A 26,397-nucleotide genomic window follows, 5' to 3' on the forward strand; every position below is an offset into this window, starting at 1 on the left:
AGCATTATGCCTCCACTCCAACAAGATCGGAGGTACTGCTAGATTTGGTTTTTGGAATGAATTTGGCAAAGCAGATTAAGTGACATTGGAAAACAATTTTGGCCATAGAGATCAATATTTAATGAATATTTAAAAAGTGACTGGTCAATCCAGAGTAAGAATGATCAACTGGTAGAGAAAGGAGTTCATTAGGGCAAAAAACAGTGAGACCAGATAGACTGGAACCAAAGGTTGGTGACAAAAACAGTAGCTGAACAATGTGCTTATGACAGGTGTCAGGTAGTAAATACTAGTGAGAACCAAGTTGAATGCAGCACGTTTAGAAGGAGGTGAAAAAGCAAAGAAGGATTATGAGAAAAGGCTGACAGAAAAGAAAATCCCAAAGTTGTCTTTAAACACATCAGTAGTAAAAGGGTGGTAACAGAAGGTATTTGCTGATTTGCATTCATCTAAATTAAAAGTCCAGGAGTTTCATTTTGGGTCAAACCAGGGTAGGACTTGCACAGTCAATGGTAGAACCCTGCGGAGTGTTTGTTCACTAAAGAGATCTGGGCTACAGTTCATAGCTTCTTAAAAGTGAGGTTGCAGGTAGATAGTGGCAAAGAAGGCTTTCAGTATGCTTGTTTTCATTGGTCTGAGCATTCATTATAGGAGTTGGGATGTCTTGTAGCTGTACAAGACATTGAGGCTAAATTTGGAGTACTGCATGCAGTTCTGGTCACCCTACTCTAGAAATGATATTATCAAACTAGGAAGAGTGCAGAAAAGATTTACTAGAGTGCCACCTGGACTGGAAGGTTTGAGTTATGTTATAAAGAGAGACTGGTTAGGCTGGGTCTTTTTTCCCTGGAGCAAAAAAGATTGAGAGGTGACCATGTAGAGGTCTATAAAATCATGAGAAGCATAGATTGAACAAAGAAAGAACAAATAAAATTTACAGCCCAGGAATGGGCCTTTCGTCCCTTCAAGCCTGAGCTGATCCAAATGTACTGTCTAAATCTGTCAGTCAATTCCTAAGCATTTGTAACCCTCTGCTCCCTACCTACCCATGCATCTGTCCAAATGCATCTTAAATGAATCTACAGTGCCTGCCTCTACCACCTCTGCTAGCAACTCATTCCAAATGCCCACTGCCCTCTGTGTGAAGTACTTGCTGCATGTATCCCACTTAAGCTTTCCACCTCTCACCTTGAAAGCATGACCTCTCATTTTGGAATCCATCACCCTGGGGAAAAAGCTTGTCTCTATCCACCCTGTCTATACCTTTCATGATTTTGTAAACCTCAATCAGGTCCCCCCTCAATCTCCTTTTTTCTAATGAAAATAAACCTAACCTACTCAACCGCTCTTCATAGCTAACACCTTCCATAGCAGGCCACATCCTCATAAACCTTCTCTGCACCCTCTCCAAAGCATCCACATCCTTTTGGTAATGTGGCGACCAGAACTGTACACAGAATTCTAAATGCGGCTGAACCAATGTCTTGTACAATTTTAACATGACTTGCTAGCTCTTATACTCAATACCCCGTCCAATGAAGGCAAGCATACTCTTTGCCTTCTTGACCACTCTATCCACCTGTGCAGCAACCTTCAGGGTACAATGGACCTGCACTCCTAGATCTCTCTGCCCATTAACTTTTCCCAAGGCTCTTCCGTTCATTGTATAATTCGCTCTAGAATTAGACTTGCCTAAATGTGTCACCTCACGCTTGTCTGGATTGAAAGCCAGCTGCCACTTTTCCGTCCAACTCTCCAGTCTATCTGTATCCTCCTGTATACTCTGACAGTCCCTTATGATTCCTGTTACTCCACCAATCATCTTGTTATCTGCAAACTTGCTGATCATACCATTGGTGCCCTCTTCTAGATCATTAATGTATATTACAAACGACAGTGGCCCTAACACTGACCCCTGTGGAACTCCACTGGTCACCTTTCTCCATTTCGAGAAACTCCCTTCAAGTACTATTCTTTGTCTCCTGTTGCTCAACCAGTTCTTTATCCACCTAGCTAGAACATCCTGCCCACCATGTGACTTCACTTTAAAAAGATTGGGTCGACAGCCAACAGCATTTCTTCATGGTGGGTGGTGGGAGTATCTAAAACTAGAGGACATAGGTTTAAGGTGAGAGAACAGATGCAAAAGGATCAGAGAGGCTTTTTTTTTCTCACAATGATGGGCCTCTAGAACAGGCTGCTAGAGGTAGTGGTGGAGTTGACTACAATTTCGTCACTTAAGAAATATTTAGACAGGTACATGAATGGGATGGGTATGGAGGGATATGGACTAAATACAGGCAAATGGGATTTGTTTAATTGTGAAAACTGGGTGATGTGAGCAAGTTGGGCCAAGGGGCTCATTTCCATGCTGTAGACTTCTATGATTCTATGATTATAGACCAAAGAGGGGATTTGCAAATGAAGAAAGAGGCTTGCCCGAAGTATTAAATGAATACTTTCATCGGTCTCCTGATGAAAAAATGTTGCCCAGGCCAGGGTGACCGAGAAAGAAATTCTGGCACTCGAAGGGTTGAAAAGCATTGGAAGTACTGGATAAGCTATCAGTGTTCAAAATTGAAACAAAAACAAAAATTGCTAGAGAAACTCAGGAGGTTTGGCAGCATCTGTGGAGAGAAAAGCAGAATTAATGTATTGCTTCCAGTAACCCTTCAGAAGACTGCAGAGCTGTTCTGAAGAAAAATCATTGGACTTGAAATGTTGATTCTGCTTTCTTTCCACCGGTATTGCCAGGTCTGATGCGTTTCTCCAGCAATTTCTGTTTTTGTTTGGCTTCCAGCATCTGCAGTTCTTTGTTTTAATTTAGTACTTTAAAATTGATATTCTGTGGGACCCAAGTATAAAAGGAACTGTGTGGAAGTTGCTAAGACACTCACAATAATATTTCAATCTTTTGTGAATTTGTGGGTGGTCCAGTAGACTGGAGAATTGAAAAAAATATGCCTTCTTATGCTCTTTTGTTTTTATTTCAGGTCTCCAGCACCTACAGTTCTTTGCTTTTAATTGTAGTGGCATTCCCCAGGGGTTAGTATTGGGATTCTTACTCTTCCCAATATGCATAAATGATCCAGATGTTGGTGTGGAGGGGACCATTTCAAAATTTGCCAACAACTCCAAACTTCGAATTATAAACTTGAGTTTAGAATTTTAAAACCACATTGGAATGCATGGATGTTTAGCAGATGAAGTTCAATGCGGAGAGGAGTGAGGTGTTACGAACTATGTTTTTGTACCAAAGTGTAGCACCTTGAAACAAAAATGTATAGACAGCATTCAAAATAAAGGGTATTATTCTAAAAAGTGCACTGGAGCTGAGTGACTGAGGTGTACATATATAGAGAGGTGGCAGGACAAATACAAAGAGCTGTTAATAAGCATACAGTATCAATGGATTCTTTAATAGAGATGAGGCCTCTCTGCTCATATATTTTATGATGATCTGTACGAGATAGGGTAACCCTAAACTGGAGTACTGTTACAGTTTTGTATGCCACACTATAAAGCTGCCACAGTCTACCAGACCATAGGGCTGCTCTCTCATAAGGGAGAAGCGAGTGGTGTAATCTGAGGGTCACAATGTCTCCAATGGAAGGAGAGATTGAGAAAGTGGGATCTTCATGGTAACCTCAGCTTGTATTGCAACATTACAGGAAGGATATGAATAATTGCCGAAAGAATAGACATTCATGAGAATAGACTGCAGAAGTTGGGAGTGTTTTCCTTGGACGTGAAAAAGCTCAAGAGAATTGATAGAATTTTCCAAAATTGTAAAGGTCCTGGACAAACCAGGTAGTATGAAACAGTTTCCAATGGTACAGACTTACTGTGTTGCAACAAAAGCAAATCTGAGGTGAAGAAACATGATTTCACACAAGTGGTTAGGGTCTGGAATGCACTGTCTAGAAATCTGGAGACCGGTTCAGTTGAGACATTCAAGAGGTCATTGGATGTTAATTTAATTAGAAATATTGTACATGTTATGGGAAAAAGTCAGAGATTATCTCTAAATTGAAGTCTCCAGACAGCTCGTACAGATATGATGGGCTAAATTGCACCCTACAGCACTACAGTTTTTGTGATAAAATTAGTGAGTTCCAGGCACCGATTGCAATTGAAAATTATTGCTGTGGATAAAAAATTAGAAAGGGGGGCACTGCTTAACTTGATTTTTGGGAATAAGCTAAACCAGATGGATCAAGTGACAGTAGCAGCGGTGGGCACATTCGCCCTGAAATCCCCAAAATTCTAGGGAACGTTCAATCACAGGCAACCAATTGGAGAAATGTCGCCCTTCTGAGTGGAATAAACAGAATCTAGTCATTAATAAATAATATGAAGGTGTTTAAATCTAGGAAACTGCCCTGAGGAACTCCTCCAGTGCTGACAAGGAACTAAAATGCTTTCTTGCAACAACCGCAGCCATTTTCCAACATTAACTGGGAGAGGAGCTGAGCAGGGAAAAACAGTGGAACAGCAAAAGTGAGAGTTTCTGGAAGTAACTAAGGAACACAGTGATGATCCATCCCGAGGAAAGAAGAAGCATAGTATAGGGGAGCTGAAGCAACCGTGGCTGACTCGGGAAGTCAGGGATAGCATAAAAACAAAAGAGAAAGCATATATTGTGGCGAAGGACAGTGGGAAACCAGAGGATTGGGAAGTTTACAAAGACCAACAGAGGACAACAAAAAAGGGGAGAAGACTAAATATGAGGGTAAGCTAACCAGTAATATAAAGGAAGACTAAGTTTTTAGATGTAAAAAAGGCAAACGTGGATATTGGACCACTGGAAAATGATGCTGGAAAATGAGGCTAGAGAGATAATAGTGGGGAACAAGGAAATGGCTGAGGAACTGAATAATTACTTCGCATCAGTCTTCACAATGGAAGACACAAGTAATATCCCAAAAATTCAAGAGTGAGGGGGCAGAGCTGAGTATGGTGGCCATCATCAAGGAGAAGATGATACTAGAAAAAACTGAATGGCTAGAAGGTGGATAAATAACCTGAATCAGATGGAGTACACCCCAGAGTTCTAAGGGAGATAGGTGAAGAGATAGAAGCATTAGTGGTGATCTTTCAGAAATCAGGGAGAGTCCCAGAGAACTAGAAAATTGCTAACGTGACACCCCTGTTTAAAAAAGGAATAAGGCAACAGATAGAAAATTACAAACTGGTTAGCCTAACCTCGGTTGTGGGTAAGATCCTGGGATCCATTGTGAAGGATGAGATTTCTGAATACTTGAAAGTGTATGGTAAAATAAGGCAGTCAGCTTGGTTTCATCAAGGGGAGGTATGCCTGACAAATCTGCTAGAATTCTTTGAGAAAGTAATGAGCAGGTCAGACCAAAGAGAGCCAATGGGTGTTATCTATGTGGACTTCAAGAAGGCCCTTGACAAGGTGCTGCACAGAAGGTGGCTGATTAAGTCAAGCACCCATGGTGTTAAAGCAAGAGGCAAGGATAGAAGCTTGGTTGTCTGGCAGAAAGCAGAGAGTGAGGATAAAAGGGTCTTCCTCATGATGGCAGCCAGTGACAAGTGGTGTTCCTTAAGGTTCAGTGTTGGGACCACAACTTTTCACTTTATACTTTAACAATCCTAGATGAAGGAACTGAGAACATTCTGGCTAAGTTTGTAGATGATTTTTTTAAAAAAAGGTAGAGGGACAGGTAGCATTGAGGAGGTGGGGAAGCTGCAGAAAGATTTGGACAGGTTAGGACAGTGGGCAAAGAAGTGGCAGATGTAATACAATGTGGGAAAGTGTGAGGTCATGCTCTTTGGTAGGAAGAATAGAGGCATGGACTATGGGGAGAAAATGCAGGAGTCTGAAGTGCAAAGAGATTTGGGAGTTCTAGCCCAGGATTCTCTCAAGGTCAACTTGTAGGCTGAGTCAGTAGTTAGGAAGTCAAATGAAAGGATGGCATTTATTTTGAGAGGGCTTGAATATAAAAGCAGGGATGTACTTCTGAGTCTCTATAATGCTCTGGTCAGTCTACATTTGGTGAATTGTGTGCAGTTTTGGCCCCATATCTCAGGAAAGATGTACTGGCCCTGGACTGTGTACAGAGGAGGTTCATGAGAATGGCCCCTGGAATGAAAAGCTGAACATGTGAGAGCACTTGAGGACTCTGGGTCTATACTTCATGGAGTTTAGAAGGATGAGTGGGGATCTAATTGAAAATACAGAACAGTGAATGGCCTGGACTGAGTGGATGTTGGGAAGATGTTTCCATTGGTAAGAGAGATAGTATTCAAGGGCACAACTTTAGAGTAAAGGGAATGGAGATAAGGAGAAACTTCTTCAGCCAGAGAGTGGTGAATCTATGGAATTTACTGCCACAGAAGGTTGTGGAGGCCAGGACATTGAATATATTAAAAACCGAGATAGCTAGGTTCTTGATTGTCAAGGGTTACGGGGAGAAGGTGGAAGAATGGGATTGACAAACTTACCAGCTATGATTTGAATGGTAGAGCAGATTTGATGGACTGATTGCCCTTATTTCTGCTCTATGTCTTAAGGTCTCTTTCCTTCGTGCTAGTTATGGCTCAAGCCACAGAATTATAGAATGGTCTCCGTTCATGCTGTAATCTGTCATGTCTGTGTTGGTCCTCCTAAGGACCAGTTTACATAGTAACTCCCCGACCTTCACTCTTCTGTAGCATTTTCTTTCTTAGAGAATAGTCCCATCCTGCTAAAAAGCTTCTGTTAACCTGCCTCCATCAGCATGAACTCCAGTTTCCACACTTGGGGAAAAAAAACATTAGGATGTGGATATCGTTGGCGAGGCAAACAATTATTGCCCATCCCTAGTTGTCCTTATTAAGGTGGCAATGAGCTGCCTTCTTGAATTTCTGCAGTTTATTTGCTGTTCATAGACCCACATTACCATTTGGGAAGGTTTTCCAGAAATTTGAGTAAGCCACACAGAAGGAGCATATTTCCAAGCTGGAATGATGAATGGCTTGGAGGGGAAATCGAAGGTGATATTGTTTTCACATGTCTGCTGCCCTTGTCCGTCTAACTGGTAGTTATTGTGGTTTTGAATATTTCTGTTCAAAAAGCATTTGAGAATTTCTGCAGTGCGTTTTGTAAAAGGTACACATTGCTACTACTGAGTGTTAATGGTGGCGGGAATGAATGTTTGTGGATGTGGTGCCAATCAAGAGGGCTGCTTTATATGGGATGTTGTCAAGCTTCTTGGGTGTTATTACAGCTACACTCACCCAAGCAATATGGGAATATTCATCACACTCCTAACTTCTGTCTTGGAGATGGTGGTCAAGTTTTGGGAAGTCTGGAGGTGAGTTTTTTTTTGCTGCAGGATTCCTAGCCTTTGATCTGTTCTTGTAGCCACTCTACTTGTATTGCTAGTCCAGTTCCATTTTTGGTTAATGGTAGCCCCAAGGATGTTGATAGTGGGGCATTCATTGATTGTAATGTTGTTGAATGTCAAGGGATGATGTCATTTCCTGGCATTTGTTTCGCAAGAATGTTACTTGCCAATAATCAGCTCAGCCTAGATATTGTCCAGATCTTCTTGCATTTGAACAAGTTTGCTTCAGTATCTGAGGAGTCATGAATGGAACTGGACATTGTGTAATCGTCAGCAAACTTCTGCACTTCTCATCTTAAACTGGAGGGAGGTTTATTGAAGCAACTGAAGATGGTGTGGCCAAGTACACTAACCTGAGGATCGCCTGTAGAGGTGATTTTCAACAATTGCAACTGCAATCACAACCACCTTCCTTTGTGCCAGATATGACTCCGATCAGTGATGACGTTTCCCTGATTCCCATTGACTTCAGATTTATTATGGCTCCTTTGATGTCAAGGGCAGTCACTCTTTCCCCCTACCCCTGGAATCCAGCTCCCTTCTCCATGTTTTATTAACCCTGCAATGAGATCAGGAGCTGAATGGTCCTGGTGGAACTTGAACTGAGCATTACTGAGCAGGTTATTGCTAAACAAGTGCTGCTGAATTGCATTGTTGAAGACACCTGCCATTAGTTTACTGATGATCTAGAATAGACTAGAGAGTGGCATTTGGATTTGTCCTGCTTTCTTATACTTGGGTAATTTTCCACATTGTTGGGTATATAATTAGCGTTTAGTCTACAGTACTATTTCTGGAATGTCGTCAAGGAATAAAACCTTTTGTAGTATCTGGTGCCTCCGATATTTTCCTGATATCACATAGTGAATTGGCTAAAGACTGTCATCTGCGTTACTGGGAATGTCAGGAAGAAGCTGAGATAGACCATCCATTCTGCACTTCTGCCTGAAAATTGTTTGTTTGTTTTTCTTTTGAAACTTATGCTGGGCTATGCAATTATTGAGGATGGGAATGATTTAGGAAATTTTCCGGTGAGTTGTTTAATTGCACTCTTCCATTTATGACCAGATGTGGCAGTACTGTTGGCAGGCAAGTTGACTCCTTATTTTTAGGTGTGATACTGCTCTTGGCATACCGTCTTGCACTCTTCTTTGAACCAGGGTTAATCTCCTGACTTGATGGTAATGTTAGAGTGGGAAATAAAAGTTTTATCTTTTGGTTATTTGGCAATTTCACTTTATTTTAAAAAGAATATCCTCATTTTAGTATCCCCACCATCAACCAATACCCACAATAACCTTTCTCATTGAAAGTATTCAAGTTGCTTCAATGCAATTGTAAAATATGGTCATCAATCAAAGGAGTGATGTTGGGAAGTGATTATTTCTTTGGCCAAAGAGAGGGGGAGCCTGTGATTTAGGGCCTGAGTGACTGAAGACAGCTGTTACTGATATGAGGAAGGGAAAGGCATATACACTGTACAAAAGAATGAGGCAAAGGAATGGAATATTTTCGGGGAGAGGTTGTAAGGCTGGAAGTAAACAATGCAATAAAGAGATTTAAGCAAATAGAGCAGAATTTAAAATTTGAGACTTTGACAGACTGAAAACCATTAAAAAATGAACTATAGGCCTTCTGCGAATTAGTACTCTGCATCTACTCTCTCCTTGCTTTACCTATCCCTAAATTCCATTTACCCTTCTGTGATACCATTTGAAAATACATTAAATTGGGAGTAGTCACATGGTATAACATTGCAAGACTAACAACTAGATACTCTGACTAAAGCGATGGATTCTCCATCCTGAATTGGAACTCTTTCACTGTTCCTTCACCGCTAGGTTAAATTACTGGAATTTTTCTGACAGCACTTTTTGGTGTACTACACCAAATGGGCTTCAGTTGTTCAAGAAAGTAGCTCACTGTTTTATTCTTAAGGATAATTATGAAAGGACATTAATTGCTGGCTTTGCCAATGACACTTAAAATTTAAAAAATGGATGAAACAAAAATGTGTGCTGCCAAAGCCTGATTCTAGTAATTATGACCTCTCTTGATCCCTGGAATGAATGTGGCCATGGATGGATGGCCATTGAAAGCCAGCTCCTTCCCTTTGTATGTAATGCTCATAACCTCCCTTTTCTAATTCTGCCCTCAAGCTGTCACTTACTTTCCCAATACCTCTTGTCTTCAGTGCTGCTGTGCAGTCAGCAACCTTGGTCTCCAAAGCTGTGCTCAGCAGTGGTTGCTGGCAATTTCATGTAGGCTGGTAAGTCAATATCCTGGGAGGTGATTGACTGAGAAGTTTGTTAAATATCCACATAAGTGCCTGGTTGGTACTTGATTCAGTGGGCTTTCTCAAGCTGGAAGTAAAGGAGGGGGAGTCTTGTTAATAACGATACGTCCCCTGCATGTTTTAATAAAAATTGGAAAATCCCAGTTATAGCTTACAGTTGGAATTGTATTCTATGTTCCTTAACCATCTATTTCTGTCCTGTCCCTGCCTATGGTTGAATTAGACAGCCAGCAATTCTTCTAACCATGTTTCAGCTCCGTCACAAGATTGTCACTTCCAACTTTGAATATCATCTTTTTCTCCATCTCCGCTCACCTGCTTTGTAACCCACTTCCAGTGTCAGCTTTTCCTTTTCCACCCTCCATGAATCTGATTTTGTCCAACTGCTGTTTGTTTCCTAACTTACACCAAATCCTTTGCCTATTGCTCATGTGCTCACTGATCTACATTTGCTTCTGGTTGATAAACATCTTTATTTTAAAGTCCTCATCCTTGTTTTCATATCCTTTCAGGGTCCCTTCCTCATCTCTGACAAGTTTTATAAGCATTCTGAATCTCCACGATCCTCCAATTTTTATGCTCTGATTTTTATCATTCCAGTGTTCGTAGCTGTTTATGCAACTACCTCAGTACTTGAAGTGAGAGAAAAGATAAGAATTTATTATTTTCCTCACTAATTCAGCTTCTGTATAAATTATGGAATTATCATAATCCCATGGAGAAATAGCCAATAATGGTTTGCTTAAGAATGTTTCTTTCTTGGTAATTTTTCTTCTTTATTTTTATACACAGAAAATGATGAATATAAGCCTCCAGTTTGGAAATCTTACTGTAAGTACCCATTTACTTTAAATAAAATTCCAATTGGAGGATTTAATGTGGACATATGTTTGTGAAAGCAATTTCTCCAAAACTACAGTTTTTTGACATCCTTTCCCAAACTTTTTATAAAGCTGAACTTTGAGGTTGTAAGGTAGCCCATAAGTGAGTTTTTTGTTTGAAATCTATTCAATTGTGTTTAGGAAGAATATAGTTCTGGATGTTGTCATGTACTTTTGTACTAAAGTGAAGAGAAATATAATAAGTTGAACTTTCTAACTGAAGTACTGTATTGTAGAAAAATACGATCAATTTTGAACAGTGTCTTACAGTACTTTCAATAATTGTGTATAGATTATCTGAAGACTTCTGAAATCTTAAAGTCTTGGTAGCTCAGTAGCTGTAGTGGTACAACACTCGACTTCCAACCAGAAGGTCACGAGTTCAAGTCACAGAACTGCCTCTCACTGGAACTCACTTGCCTCAGTTGGGTGAGTTCTATGATTTATCAGCTGGGTCTTAAGTGAAGTGCCAGATGTAAACTAAGTGTACGAATATTTGAAGGAAGATTGTGATGGAATGTTGCTACTCCAACTTAACCTTTTCATACATTAATGATTGGGGTAAAATATTGACCATGATATTGAGCAAATTTAAAGTCCGTCTTTCATATTATTGCTTGAAGGGGGATGCATGATAATAAATTGAGCTTGTGGTAGGTAAAGTGTGTGTGTGTGTTGAGGGAGAATTGAAATCTTTGTGTAGTTAAGTACTATGTCCAAGGTGGTGGACCAGCACAACAGATTTGCTGTGGGAGTTTTGCAGGTTGGTCTGACCCGCATCTTGATCTGATTTCCTGATCTTGGCTGAGCTGATACAGGAGGAGGTTAAGACATTTGATGCTCCTCAGAGAATCAATTTGAAAGGGAGATATGGTTATCAACTGTGATTAAGTCCATTCCTAAACATATCATCACGTGACTTAACTCCGTGCTTCTATTATTAGCTGGTCAATGTATTCATTATTATGACGCACTGCCTTTCTTACCCAATTGAAAATAAAATGACTCCTTCCCCAATTCAATGATGCCTAACTGTCAGTCAAACAGGCAGTTTTTTTCAATTTTCAATATTTTTGTATCCTCTGAAAGAGAAATGTTCAAAGAAAATTTCAAAACATTTGATTCCTCATGATTCTTTGGGGTCATGCATAACAGTTCCTGGAGATTGATCTTCAATTTGCAGAGGTTCAAGGCTGATCCTGGAGGACTAGCAATCCTAAAAGGGGATCCATTTGAAAAAGGGGTCATTTCATCACAAACTCTTTCAAAGTAAAAGGAGTTGGAAGCAGTTCTCTTTGCCTCTTCAGAACAGAACAGGGAAAAATTTCACTAAATGTAGGAATAGCATGAGATTTTAGATGCAAAAACTCTTAACAAATTTCTCTAATACAAGACCCATAAAGGAGATTAAACTTAATGAATTTTGAGCATTTTCAATAGCAATTTTTACCTAACGTAAGTACAGTCAGTTCTGCGATAACACGGTAGTTCCGTTCTTGTGCAATCCCATGTGGTTAAAAAAAAAATTTATTATAGAAGCACCATTTAAACTAATGGGACTGGAATCACATTGTAGCCAATGCACACTTTAAAAATTTGTGCTTTAGAAACAGTGTCCCCAATTCCTCAATCATGTTATAGTAAATTTGCATTAACGAAACACTCATTATAGCACAACTATCTATACAAGTTAACTTGGAATTAAAGTTGTGGAACATGTCTACTAATTCCAGTAGTGTATCCACATGATTTCCTACTTAATATGATAATTGAAAAAATATTCTTCTTCAATGTATCACACAATCACAAACCACAGAAGTGTTACTGTACAGAAGGAGGCCATTCAATCTATTTTCTCTGCACCAGCTGTCCAAATAAGCAGAATGACTTAATGGCTTTTTTTTCCCTGCCCTTTCTCTCTACCCTTCCACATTTTAAAGTTAAAAAATATACACTAATATCCTCCTGAATGCCTCAATTGATACTGCTGCCACTGTACTTCTAGGCAGCATGAAAATTGTTATGATCCAGAGTGGGTGTTAGCTTTAAAGAAAATCTGAACATACTGAACTACACAACAAGATTTCACGTTTTTAAACAAAACACCAACTTGCTAGTGTCATTTAAATTCCATTAATAAATCTTGAATTAAAGGCTCACCTCAGTTATGGAGATTATAAAACAATTGTCAATTGTTACAAAAGCCCATCAAGTTGATTACTATCATTGAAAATATTTTCTTCTTAATTCAGTCATGGGATGTGGGTGGTGATGACTAGGGCAGTATTTATTGGCTATCTCTAATTACTCTGAAAAAGGTGGTGAGGTGCATTCCTGATCTGCTAGTCTTTAGGGATTAGTGACATCCACAATGCTGGTAGGGAAAGAGTTTCAGGCCATTAACTCTAACAGTGAAGGAGCAATGAAATGGTTCCAAGTCAGGATGGTGTATGGCCTGCAGGGGATCTTATAAATGGTGCTGTTCCAATGATGCCCTTTTGATTGGGCAGGTTGTGGGTTTGTAAGTTGTGGCTGAAGGAGCCTTGGTGAGTTACTGTGGTACATTTTGTAGAGGTACACACTGTTACTACAGTGCATTGAGATAGTGAAGGGAATGAATGTTGAAGATGTTAGGTGGGGTGTCAATCAATTAGGTTGCTTTGTTATTGAAGGTATCGAGCTTCTCAAATTTTGTTGGAGCTGCAGTCATCTAGGCAAGTAAGAGTTTAATTATACACCTGACTTGTACCTTGTAGATGGACAGACTTTATGGAAATGGGAGGTGAGTTACTTGCCACACAATTCTTAGCTGTGTAGCCACTGTATTTATATGGCATGTCCAGTTCAGTTTCTGATCAGGATAATATCCAGGATGATGATGATGGGTGATTCAGCAATGGTAATGCTGTTGAACATTGAAAGATATGGTGAGATATCTCTGGAATATTGCATGGTACTTGTGTAGTATGAATCTATTTGCCACTTGTTAGCCCAAGCCGGACATTGTCCCTTTCTTACAAACATAACTCCTCAGATAGTGAAGCAATTGATGCATCCGTTGTGTAATCACGATCCTAAAGAACTGGGGGCTCTTGTGGTGCAGTGATAGTGTCTCTACCTCTGAGTCAGAAGGGTTCAAGTCCCATCTGCTCTAGAGGTGTGACATAACCCAACAAGACAGGTTGATTTAAAAATATCTAATCTGAGGAACTCTGATACTCATGCTCTGAGGCTGCCATGATTTACCACCATTCTTCTTCATGCCAGGAATGTCTCTAATCAGTACAGCATTTTCCTCCTGATTCCCATTGATCTTTTGGGCTCCTTGATACTGTACTTTGTTGAATGCCATCTTGATGTCGTTGATAGTCACTGCGGAGTCCAGTTGTTAAGCCCTTGTTTGAACTAAAGCTGTAATGAGAGGAGGAGCAGAGTGGCCCTTATGAAACCCCAACGGAGTGTCACTGAACAGGTTATTTCTTTGCTAGTGCTACCTGATGACACTGTCAATGACCTCTTCCATTACTTTGATGGAGAATGAACTGGTAGGGAAGGTAATTGGTTGGATTGAATGAGTGCACAGGACTTATCTAGATCATTTTCCACATTGTAGATTTAATGCTAGTTTTGTAGTTATACTGGAACAACTTGGTTAAGTGTGGCTAATGCTGGAGCACAAATCTTCTTCAGTATAATTACCAGTATATTGTCAGGGCCCATTGCTTTTCCTGTAAACAGTGTCTTCAGCCATTTCTTATTATCACCTGGTGTCTATCAAATTTTTGAAGGCCGGGACCTGAGATGCTAGGGTGGGAGATGTTTACATTTACTGACTTATGTTTAAACTGATCTGCAGTAATATGATTTAATCTTAACTCTGCAATGGCCTAACATCATCATCCATTCATGGGCAATTAGGGATGAGTAACAAACTTTGTCATTACCTGTAATACCCACATCCCATGAAACAAGAAAACAAATTAAAGTTAATAAAATTAACAGCATTACTTCTCTCCACATATGCTTTGCCATTGAATTACTTATTTTCCACAGGAATTTTCTGTGTTTCAATATCTTAGTTATTTATTTCAGTAGCGACCATCCAAAAATATGCCAAACTCCTCCAAAAACTGCTTTACTTTTAGTCTCCAAGTAAAGCTTTCAATTACTGCCATTCACTGTGAATGCCCAAGTCTCTGGTTCAGATTATCTTAATGTTTCCAAACTCTTCTGACTTGTTTTCTTTTGCAACAAGACTGTGAAGACCACTATAAATCCTTTGTCAGCTTCAAAGTGGACAATCTTCAAGCTTTTTTTCTCTCCCCTCATGAAATCTAAACTTAGATTAAGTCGTAAAGCGATGGTGTCCCCTGTCGAACGCTCAGATCCTGTGAGGACCAACTGCTGGAAGTATTCACAGACGTCTTCAACCTCGCCCTTCTACAAGCTGAAGTCTCCACCTGCTTCAAGAAGACGAACATCATCCCAGTACCTAAGAAAGCACATGCACTGTGCCTTTATGATTACCGCCCAGTGGTAATAATCATGAAGTGCTTGGGGATGCTGATCATGACCCACATTAACTCCAGTCTCCCACTCTGCCTCAATCCCTTACAATATTTCTACCGACGTAACAGGTCCGCAGCAGATGCTACATACCTAGCCTTGCACTCATTCCTGGAACATCTGGTCTACATGGACATCTAAGTCAGACTCCTGATTGTTGACTACAGCTCCACCTTAAACACCATTTTATTCCTTCCAGACTGATCTCAAAACTGAGACATTTATCTTGATTCTGCCCTCTGCAACTAGATCCTCAGTAAAAACTGCATGATAACAATAAACACTGGAGCCCCACCGCCCCCCCCCCCCCCCCCCCCCCCCACCAAGGGTGCGTCCTCAACTCCCTAGTGTACTCTCTATACACTTATGACTGTGTTGCCAAATTCTGAACAAATGCCATCTACAAGTTTGCTGATGCCATCTCTGTAGTAGGGTAATCTAACAACAACCAATCAAAGTACAGAAGTAAGATAGAGGGCCTGGTGACGTGTTGCAATAAGAACAACTTCTTCTGTGTCAGGCAAACTAAAGAACTAATCATTGACTTCAGAAAGAAAGGAGGAGAATCCACCCTCATCTATATCAATGAAGCTGAGATTGTGAGGGTGGAGAGCGTCCAGTTCCTCGGAGTAACGATAACCAATGATCTTTCTTTGACTTCCTACGTAGATGCGACAGTCAAGAAGGCACAATAAAGCCTCTTCCTCAGGCAGCTCAGGAAATTTGTTATGTCCATAATGACCCTCACCAACTCTATGCACCATTTGAAAGGATACTGTCTGTATACATGATGGCATGGTATGGCACCTGCTGTGCCCTGCAATGTACAAAACTATAAAAGGTAATGTGCACAACCCAAACTATCATAGAAGCCAACCTTTCATCTATGGACTCCATTTACACAGCTCATTGCCATGGAAAGGCTGCCAACATCATCAAAGACCCATTGCACCCCAGTAATGTTCTCCTACACCTTCTTCCGCCAGGCAGGAGATATAGAAGCTTGAACACATATATCAGCATGTTCAGGAACAGCTTCTTCCCAGCTGTAATTAGACTGATGAATGGGGTCTAACATCAAATAATGCAGATCTTACTAACATTGATGTCGCCTAGTGCATGCTCTGTACAATGTAATCTGTATGCCTCAAGTTTTTTTACAACTGTTGAACCGTACACCCTTGCTTACTATGGTCTGCCTGTACTACTTGTAAACAAAGCTTTTCACTGTATTCAATATATGTGACAATAAATCAATCAATGAAACATGGTTAATGAAATGAGCTTTTTCTCTGCATACAATGTAGGGCTAACTAGTTATTATTTACTATGATTATTTTCTCTCTGTGACCTACAAACTGCACACAACAGGTTCAAATTGGAACCAAAACTTTCAGCAATCGCCCTGATCATTTGAAACCAAAGAATCTCCCTAGGCTCCACCCATCTTTATGACAACATGACATACTCTGTGACATACTTAATCTAAAGGTCAGTTTGTGTATCACTCATTTAAAATTCATTCTTTAAATTGAAGAAAGAAATAGGTTTTGCAATCCTTCAGGGTTTAACAAACAATTTTTAAATTTAATTCAGCTCTGCCAAAACAAAAAACATTCCTCTGGACTGCACTTACCCAAAGATTGTACATGTAAAGCAATTCTTTAGTTAGGTAGGCCACCTGTTCATGATCTTAACTTGCAAGCTGTTAATGACCTTGTCTTTCAAACTGTTAACCTCTTAAGTCAATATGGGAGCAGCAATTAAAATGTAATAAACACTAAGCTTGTTTTAAATTTTATCCACCCCTGGGTTACTCATTGGTTTCCCCATCAGATGCCTCCATTCTACATTTGAAACTTATTTCTTTAAAGGTAATAGTCTAATATTAATAGAATGTGAATAATAAAAATACAATACTGTGGATCATGGACATGTGAAATAAAAACCGTGCTGTAGAAACTTAGGAAGTCTGGCAGTATCTATGGAGAGAGGAACAGAATTAACATTTCAAATCCAGTATGACTCTTCAGTACTTCAATAAATCATGAATTAAGTAATCACAACAAGATATTAGCTCTTGAATTTACATTTTTGTTATTGGTTTTGTTTTAGAAACTGAAAAAAGATGTACGTTTTAAATTCCCACATACTATGCCTAAATTTGGTTCCATCAACCATGGTGCCACTTTCATTTCAGAATAATCTTCTCTAAAGATGATGGTTACAATTTCCTACAGATGAGTCTGTAGCTGTTGTGTAGATATTTCTCACTGTGAAGAAAATATTTTATACAGGAAGCCAATTCTATTGCAGCCTGCTATTGGCTGAATCATGAGCTGTCCAAACGATCCACATGTTGGTAGTGATTATAGATAAGTGTCTGTGTTCAATTCCTGTAGCTCAGTGGCTCCAAAATTTTATTCTAATGTTTGCTTCAGACATGATATAACCCCAGAGTAAATCTTTGCAGATATGAGGTCTATTGAGTGGGAATGGTGAGGGTACAGTTGCTGTGGGGTGGGGATGGGGAAGCTTCAGTTGCTGAGGCTTGGAGGAGAAAGGTGGCTTCCAGTTGCTGAGGAGAGGAATTGAGAAGCTTCCAATTGCTGAGAATCATGACTGGTGGCAGGGAGACACATGAAATAAGCCTTGGTCATGCTGTTTCAAAATGCAAAATATGCATTTATTATTGTTGAAGGTCCACTGAAGCCTCAGATAGGAGTTGTTTAGACCACGTCTACTAATGGGAAAAGAAAGTCATCTATAGCAACCCATTAGCTGTTAGGAAGTCGTCCAAGTTCCATGACAGCTAGTGCTGCTAAAGAGCTTGCAACCCTGTAGTTTCATGCCCCCTCTCCTCCCCCAGCCCCACCCATTCAGAGTTGTGACTCTCACTTTGGGTGGTCCTACTCTCGCTATTTTGAAACTATCAGAAATGTTGGAAAGCTGTGAAAAAACCTAACTAGTGCTCAGTGGAGGATTGGATTGTAAACGGTTTTAAGTCTAAGCCAGTAGTGTAATTGTGCTGATTATCATTTTAGAATTCTCATTTTCCTCTTGACAGAATGCCAACAGAGACCTCTGTTAGATTCTGAATTTTCCATTGATTAAAATGAACTGGATTAGCCCTTTGTAATAGAGCAAAATCATTCTGAAGGCAAAACATGAGGCATATCTGACATTGCGAGCACAATGCCTAGAAAGTAACCAAAACAGATCTATTTCCTAACTACTTCAGAGGGCTATATGTTGAGACTCGAGTGCCGTTCTCCTTGTAGCCTGCATTTATCTTAAAATACAAATATTGCTGCTTAAATGAGGTGCTAGATTTTTTTTTTAGAGACAAGGTAAACAAATGATCAAATCTTGTTGACTTTAGAAACCATTTACAAATTATTTTGCTTTTACAATTGATACTGAGTTATCCTGTTTATCCTCCTTTTCTAATCTATTTAACCGTTGCTAATTCTGTACATCAGTTGTATTTTTAAATATAATTTAACACTGGTTCTTCACTTCCCACTTTCCAGTGTATCAGTTACAACAGGAAGCTCCTAATCCAAGGAGGATTACATGCACGTGTGAGGTTGGTTTCATATTGACTGTGTAACAATGTAAATTTTTGCTAGATTTACAGTCAAGTAATGTCTGTTTTATTAATTTATTTGAAATTACAGTACTTTAAACTATTTAAAAATTCAAAGGTAACAACAGTTTAAGGCACAATAGATTATTAGATTTTTTCCAGTTTTAATCAAATTCTGATTGATTAAATGCTTGCATATTGAACAAATTTGGTCTGGCTCCCAACTAGGCCCATGTGATTACAGGTCTGGAGCACAAATAAGGATGGCCTGCATGATTGATTGAGTGGCAAAATTGACAGAAGATACTGTTCAGTGCAGAGAAATGTGAAACAATATAATTTCGGATCATCCCTGATAAAAGGAAGTACACTGTTAATGGTGGTAATGCTCAACAGTGATTGAGCAGGTATTCAGAAGTTCAGATACATGAATCTTTACAATGTCAGTTTTAAAGGGTATAAAAGGGAAGTCCGGGTTTTAGGTTTTATTGATGATTGAAAATACTGTTTCCAAAAATGTGGAGATTAAAACCAAATCATGAGGATTTTGTCTCAACCACAGTGAATACTACATGCTAAATTTTGGATAGTACATGGGTTGGGTGGGGACCATTGAAGGGCATTATGAAAATGGTCCCTTAATCTTGCTGCTTTTGTGCTCTTGTGTTATCAACATACAAAGAACAAAAAAAAGTTACAGCAGAGGAACCGTCCCTTTGGCCCTCCAAGCCTGCACTGATCCAGATCCTCTATTCAAACCTGTCACCTATTTTCTAAGGATCTATATCCCTCTGCTCCCTGCCATTCATGTATTAGTCTAGATACATTTTGAATGACATTATTGTGCCAGCCTCTACCACCTCCACAGGCAATGTTTTCCAGGCACCCACCACCCTCTGCGTAAAGAACTTTCCAAGCATATCTCCCTTAAACCTCTCCATTCTCACCTTTGAACTTGTGGCCCCTAGTAATTCAGTCCCCCATTCTGGGGGAAAAAACCTTCTTGTTATCCACCCTGTCTCTACCGTTCATGATTTTGTAAATCTCAATCAGGTCCCCCTTCTACCTCCATCTTTCTAATGAAAATAATCCTAATCTACTCAACCTCTCTTCAGAGCTAGTGCACTCCATACAGGGCAACATCCTGGTAAATCTCCTCTGCACCCTCTCCAAAGCATTCACATCCTAGTGCTAATATGGCGACCAGAACTGTACGCAGTATTCCAACTGTGGCTGAACAGAAGTCCTATACAACTGTAACATGACCTGCCAATTTTTGTACTCAGTACCCCGTCCAATAAAGGAGAGCATGCCGTATGCCGCCTTGACTACTCTATCAATCTGCGTTGCCACCTTCAGGGTACAATGGACCTGAACACACGGATCTGTCCCTACATTAATTTTCCCTTGGGCTGTTCCATTTACCATATAGTTTGCTGTTGAATTGGATCTTCCAAAATGCATCACCCTGCATTTGCCCGGATTGATCTCTATCTGCAGTTTCTCTGCCCAACTCTCCAATCTATTAATATTCTGCATTCTCTGACAGTACCCTTAACTACCTGCTACTCTTCCAAACTTAGTGTCATCTGAAAACTTGCTAATCAGACCACCTATACCATCTTCCAGATCATTTTATGTATATCACAAACAACAATGGTCCCAACACTAATCCTGTGGAATATCACTGGTCGCAGTTCTCCATTTTGATGAACTCCCTCCCACTACCACTGTCTATGGATATAAGTTTGCTCGCTGAGCTGGAGGTTTGTCTTTACACATTTTGTCGCCATACTAGGTAACATCAGTGAGCCTCTGGTGAAGTACTGGTGGTATGGCCCACTTTTTATTGATGTATTTAGGTTTCCTTGGGTTGGGGATGTCACTTCCTGTTCTTTTTGTCAGTGGTGGTAAATGGGATCCAAGTCAATTTGTTTGTTGATAGAGTTCCGGTTGGAGTGCCATGCTTCTTGCGTATGTCTCTGTTCGGTTTTAATAGGATGGATGTGTTGTCCCAGTCAAAGTGGTGTTCTTGAACTCTTATGTCATCTGTATGTCAAAATAGTAGAGAGTGAGTCACGTCTGTTTGTGGCTAGTTGATGTTCATGTATCCTGGTGGCTAATTTTCTGCCTGTTTGACCAAAGTAGTGTTTATAACAGTTCTTGCAAAATATCTTGTAAATGATACTAGTTTTGCTCGTTGTCTGCATAGGGTCTTTCAAGTTCATTAGCTGCTCTTTTAGTGTGTTGGTGGGTTTGTGGGCTGCCATTCTTTTTGAATACACTAATGGGTACCCAATGAACACAGTCTGCCAATTTCTCAGCAACAAGCCCAAACAAGCAGACAAAATGCATCCAGAAAACCTAGCCACTCTCCCTTACGTCAAAGACATCTCGGAAATAACTGCCAGACTACTCAGACCTATTGGCGTCGTGGTAGCCCACAAACTCACCAACACACTAAAACAGCAACTAATGAGCTTGAAATACCCTATACAGACAACAAGCAAAACACTTTGGGAGAACTGTAGCGAACACTACATTGGACAAACAGGCAGAAAACTAACCACCAGGATACATGAACATTAACTAGCCACAAAAAGGCATGCCCCCCTCTCACTACTATCTTTACATACAGATGAGGAAGGACACCACTCTGACTGGGACAACACATCGATCCTTGGACAAGCTAAACAGAGACGCGCAAGAATTCCTAGAAGCAGGGCACTCAACAAACATATTGACATGGATCCCACTTACCACCCCTGAGAAAAAGAACAGGAGATGACATCACAAGAAATGACATCACCAACCCAAGGAAACCTAAACACATAAATAAAAAGTGGGCCATACCACCAGTGCTTCACTGGTAGCTCACTGATGTTACCTAGTATGGTGACGAAATGTCTGAAAACAAATCTTCAGCGAGTAAACTTACATCCAGAGCCTCAACCTGAGCTTCAAATTGTCTTAACTCGCTAACTACTGTCTATCTCCTGCTGCCTTGTCAGTTCTCTATCCATCTAGTTGGTACACCCTGGACCCCATGCGACTTCACTTTCTCCATCAGCCTACCATGGGGAACCTTATCAAACGCCTGACTAAAGACCATGTACATTACATCTACAGCCCTTCCCACATCAATCAACTTTGTCGCTTCCTCAAAGAATTCTTTTAAGTTGGTAAGACATGACTTTCCCTGCACAAAACCATGTTGCCTATCAGCCCATTTTCTTCCAAATGTAAATAGATCCTATCTCTCAGTATCTTCTCCAGCAGTTTCCCTACCACAGATGACAGGCTCACCGATCTGTAATTACCTGGATTATCCCTGCTACCCCTCTTAAACGAGGGGACAAAATTAACAATTTTCCACTTGTCCAGATCTCACCTGTGTTCAAGGATGCTGCGAAGGTATCTGTTAAGGACCCCCCTATTTCCTCTCTCGCTTTCCTCAGTAACCTGGGATAGATCCATCTGGATCGGGGACTTGTCAACCTTAATGTCTTTTAGAATACCCAATACTTCCTCCCTCCTTATGCTGACTTGATCTAGAGTAAAATCAAGCATCTATCCCTCCCCTCGGTGAATACTGATGCCAAGTACTCATTTTCTCTGACTCCATGCATAACTTTCCTCCTCTCTCCTTGAGCGGGCCAACCCTTTCTCTAGTTACCCTCTTGCTCTTTATATATGAATGAAAGGCTATGAGATTTTCACTAACCCTGTTAGCTAAAGATATTTCATGACCCCTTTTAGTCCTCTTAATTCCCTGTTTCATTTTGTCTCTACTTTCCCGATATTCTTCCAAAGCTTCATCTGTTTTCAGACCTTGTGTATGCTTCCTTTTACCTCCTTAGCTAGTCTCTCAATTTCACCTGTCATCCATGGTTCCCTATTCTTGCCATTTCTATCCGTCATTTTGGCAGGGACATGTCTGTCCTGCATTCTAGTCAACCTCTCTGAATTTAGATGATACAGTTCCAGTTACAGATTGAATTTGAGAAGTTGGTATTAAACTTGGTGCCAGGGCCATGAATCAAGAATACCATTCTGTCCTGGATGATGTTGGTCAGCTGAAGTAATGTAGGTGTAATGAGCCAGTTGAATTCACTCTTCTGAATTGAGCCTTTTAGATTGTGGGGAGACTTGTGAGAGGCCAAGAGTTGAATGGTTTGTTGCCAAGAAGTATGTATAGTTTTTGTCATCAAAGAGGTGGGGGATGGCATTGCTAATCACGGTTCTTATCACAGCTGCAGAAAGGGCGGTGATCAAGGAGTGTTTGTCTGCTGAGTCATTATGGATGGAAGTCAGAAACAGGAAAGAAGCAGTCACTTTATTGGGAGTTTTCTGTAGAGCCCCCAATAGCGACAGAGACACGAGCAGATTGGGAGGCAGATTTTGGAAAGGTGCAGGGGTAGCAGGGCATTGTCATGGGGGACTTCAACTTCCCTAATATTGGTTGGACCCTCCTTAGTTCAAATAGTTTGGATGGAGTAGAGTTTGTGAGGTGTGTCCAGGAAGAATTCCTGACTCAATATGTAGATAGGCCGACGAGAGGGGAGATCATATTGGATTTGGTGCTTGGCAATGCACCAGGCCAGGTGTCACATATCTTCAGTGGGAGAGCAATTTGGTGATAGTGATCACAAATCTCTGACCTTTACTACCCTCATGAAGAGGTATAGGAGCAGACAATATGGGAAAGTATTTAATTCAAGGAGAGGGCATTACAATGTTATTAGGCAGGAATTTAGGTGCACCTAAATTGGGAACAGCTGTTCTCAGGGAAATGCATAACAGAAATGTGGAGGTTGTTTAGGTTAGGTTTTTCCCACTGAGGGAAGGTAGGGTGAAGGAACCTTAGGTGACAAGGGATGTGGAACATCTAGCCAAGAGTAAGAGGGAAGCTTACTTAAGGTTGAGGAGACAAGGATCTGACAGGGCTGTAGAGGGTTACAAGGTAGCCAAAAGGAACTGAAGAATGGACTAAGGAGAGCTAGAAGGGGGTGCGAAAAAGCTTTAAATGGTATGATTACCGACAACTATAAGGCATTCCACATTTATGAGGAACAAGAGGATGGTCAGAGAGCGGGTGAGACCGATCAGGGATAGTGGAGGGCAACTTATTGGAGTTGGAAGAGGTAGGGGAGGTCCTTTAATGAATAGTTTGCTTTAGTATTCACAATTGAGAGGGACGTTGACATTTGTGAGGACAACATGAATCAGGTTGTTATGTCCGAACAACAGGCTGATCTTAAAGAGGATGTGCTGAAAAATTTGAAACCCATAAGGATAGATAAATCCTCTGGGCCAGAAGAAAGATACCCAAGGTTACTACAGGAAGCAAGGGAAGAGATTGCTATGCTTTGGTGATGATCTTTCTGACCTCACTGTCCTCTGGAGTAGTGTGAGATGTTTGGAGGGTGCCAAATGTTACTCCCTTATTCAGGAAAGGGAATAGGGACTATCCTGGGAATTACAGATTAGTCAGTCTTATGTTGGTGAGCAAATTATTGGAGAGGATTCTGAGAGACAGGATTTATTATTACTTGGAAAATCATACTTTATTAGAGATAGTCAGCATGGCTTTGAGAGGGGAAGATCGTTCCTCATAAGCCTTATTGAATTCTTTGGGGATGTGATAAAACACGTTGAAGAAGGTAGAGCAGTGGATGTGGTGTACATGGATTTTAGCAAACCATTTTAGAAAGTTCCCCATGGTAGGCTCATTCAGAAAATAAGGTGGCATGTGATACAGGGAAATTTGGCTGTCTGGATACAGAATTAGCTGGTCCATGGAGTAGGCTGGGAGTAGATGAAGCTCATCCTGGAGCGCAGTGACCAGTGGTGGTCTGCAGGGATCTGTTCTGGGATTTCTGTTCTTTGTGATTTTTTTTTATAACTGACGTGGATAAAGAACTGGCAGGGTGGGTTAGTAAGTTTGCCGATGACACGAAGGTTGGCGGAGTGGTGGATAGAGTGGAGAGCTGTTGCAGGTTGCACCAAGACATTGACAGGATGCAGAGCTGGGCTAAAAAGTAGCAGGAGGAGTTGAACCTGGAAAAGTGTGAAGTGATTCATTTTGGAAGGTTGAATTTGAATGCAGGATTCAGGGTTCATGGTAGGATTCTTGGCAGTGTGGAGGAACTTGGGGTCCACTTGGGATCCCTCAAAGTTACCATTCAAGTTGATAGGGTTGTTAAGAAGGCGTATGGTGTGTTGGCTTTCATTTAGCAGGGGGATTCAGTTTGAGAGCCATGAGGTTATACTGCAGCTCTATAAAGCCCTGGTTAAACCACACTTGGAATATTGTTCCGTTCTGGTCACCTCATTATAGGAAGGATGTGGAAGCTTTAGGAGGGTGCAAAGGAGATTTAACAGGCTACTGTCTGGACTGGAGGGCATGCCTTATGACGAAAGGTTGAGGGAGCTAAGGCATGTCTCATTGGAGCAAAGAAGGGTGACACATGATGTGATAGAAGTGTACAAGATGATTAGAGGCAGAGAGTGAATAGTCAGAGACTTTTTTTTCCAGGGCAGAAATGGCTATAATAAGAGGCCAGAGGTTTAAGGTGATTGGAGGAAGGTTCCGGGGAAATGTTAGAAGTCAGTTCCTTGCACAGAGTGGTGGGTGTGTAGAATCAGATATGTGCGTAACATTTAAGTGACTTTTGGACAGGCACTTGGATGATAGTAAAATGAAGGGTATGTAGGTTAGTTTGATCTTAGAGTAGGGTAAAAGGTCAGCACGACATTGAGGGCTGGAGGGCCTGTACTGTGCTGTACTGTTCTATGTTCTATTCCAGAGCTTTGAAGAACATTAAAACAGAGAAAACACCTAGTGTTTTATTGGTTAGGAAGAATTATTTAAAATTTACTATTTTACAAACACTTAAATCCCTTCGGCCTTGAATAAGGAAGTTTTTGCAAACTTTTTTTTAATATGTCATCCTTTTGGTCATATTAATTTAAAAAATGATGCGTCTTTGTTTTTAGGACAACATTTGTTTATTGCAGTAAAATCAAATGTTCAACTAGTATTCAAATATTCTTAAAGTCCTATGATTCCACAATAAACGTTATGTAGTGACAGAACATTTTTTTTCAAGATGTTTTTGCGGACAAGATTTTTGTTTCTTATAAGGGTTAAACTGAAACTCCTGAAGTTATTTAGGATTAACTGTATTGAATCCTGTGAGTTGAACAGTACCGACCTTTATGATCCTAGACATTCAGGTGATCTGAAGTTTGATTTCAGTATTTGAATAGAAAATGTAGCCAGACTGTCTGCTCTGGATTATTATTTAATGACCGCTTACTGGACAGTATTGAGTAAGAAGAGGATTGGATTTGAATTTGAGGCTCCTTTTGAACTCTGATCTTACTGTTTTACTTCATACTTGAAGAACGGCCTGTTGTTCTATTGGAAAGCTTCTAATTCTTTGATTCAGTACAGTTAGATTAATCATCGATTTTAATTTATTGGAAGACAATGGGTTAAGGGAACATAGTCATAGAGATGTATGGCACGGAAATTGATCCTTTGGTCCAACTCGTCCATGCTGACCAGATATCCTAAGCTAATCTAGTCCCATTTGCCAGTCCCTCTAAACCCTTCCTATTCACATATCTATCCAGATGCCTTTTAAATACCATAATTATACCAGCCTCCTCCACTTCCCTACACACACCACCCTGTGTGAAAAAATT

At 40.4% G+C, this 26,397-nt stretch overlaps 1 protein-coding gene across 5 annotated transcripts in view; it reads left to right on the forward strand.

Annotated features, from left to right (window-relative positions):
• chn1 (chimerin 1) overlaps positions 1-26,397 on the forward strand; it is a 236,366-nt gene that overhangs the window by 4,240 nt on the left and 205,729 nt on the right. For 3 of the 5 annotated variants that reach the window (XM_072579176.1, XM_072579175.1, XM_072579177.1), the window contains 2 exons: positions 10,441-10,479; positions 18,629-18,684. In XM_072579176.1, coding sequence (XP_072435277.1) covers positions 10,441-10,479; positions 18,629-18,684 — 95 coding nt within the window. Of the gene's footprint in view, positions 1-10,440; positions 10,480-10,821; positions 10,959-18,628; positions 18,685-26,397 lie in introns of all 5 variants that reach the window. The other 2 variants (XM_072579179.1, XM_072579178.1) reach the window with 2 other exon arrangements.

Source organism: Chiloscyllium punctatum, chromosome 10 (assembly GCF_047496795.1).
Source record: "Chiloscyllium punctatum isolate Juve2018m chromosome 10, sChiPun1.3, whole genome shotgun sequence".
Lineage (NCBI taxonomy): Eukaryota > Metazoa > Chordata > Chondrichthyes > Orectolobiformes > Hemiscylliidae > Chiloscyllium > Chiloscyllium punctatum.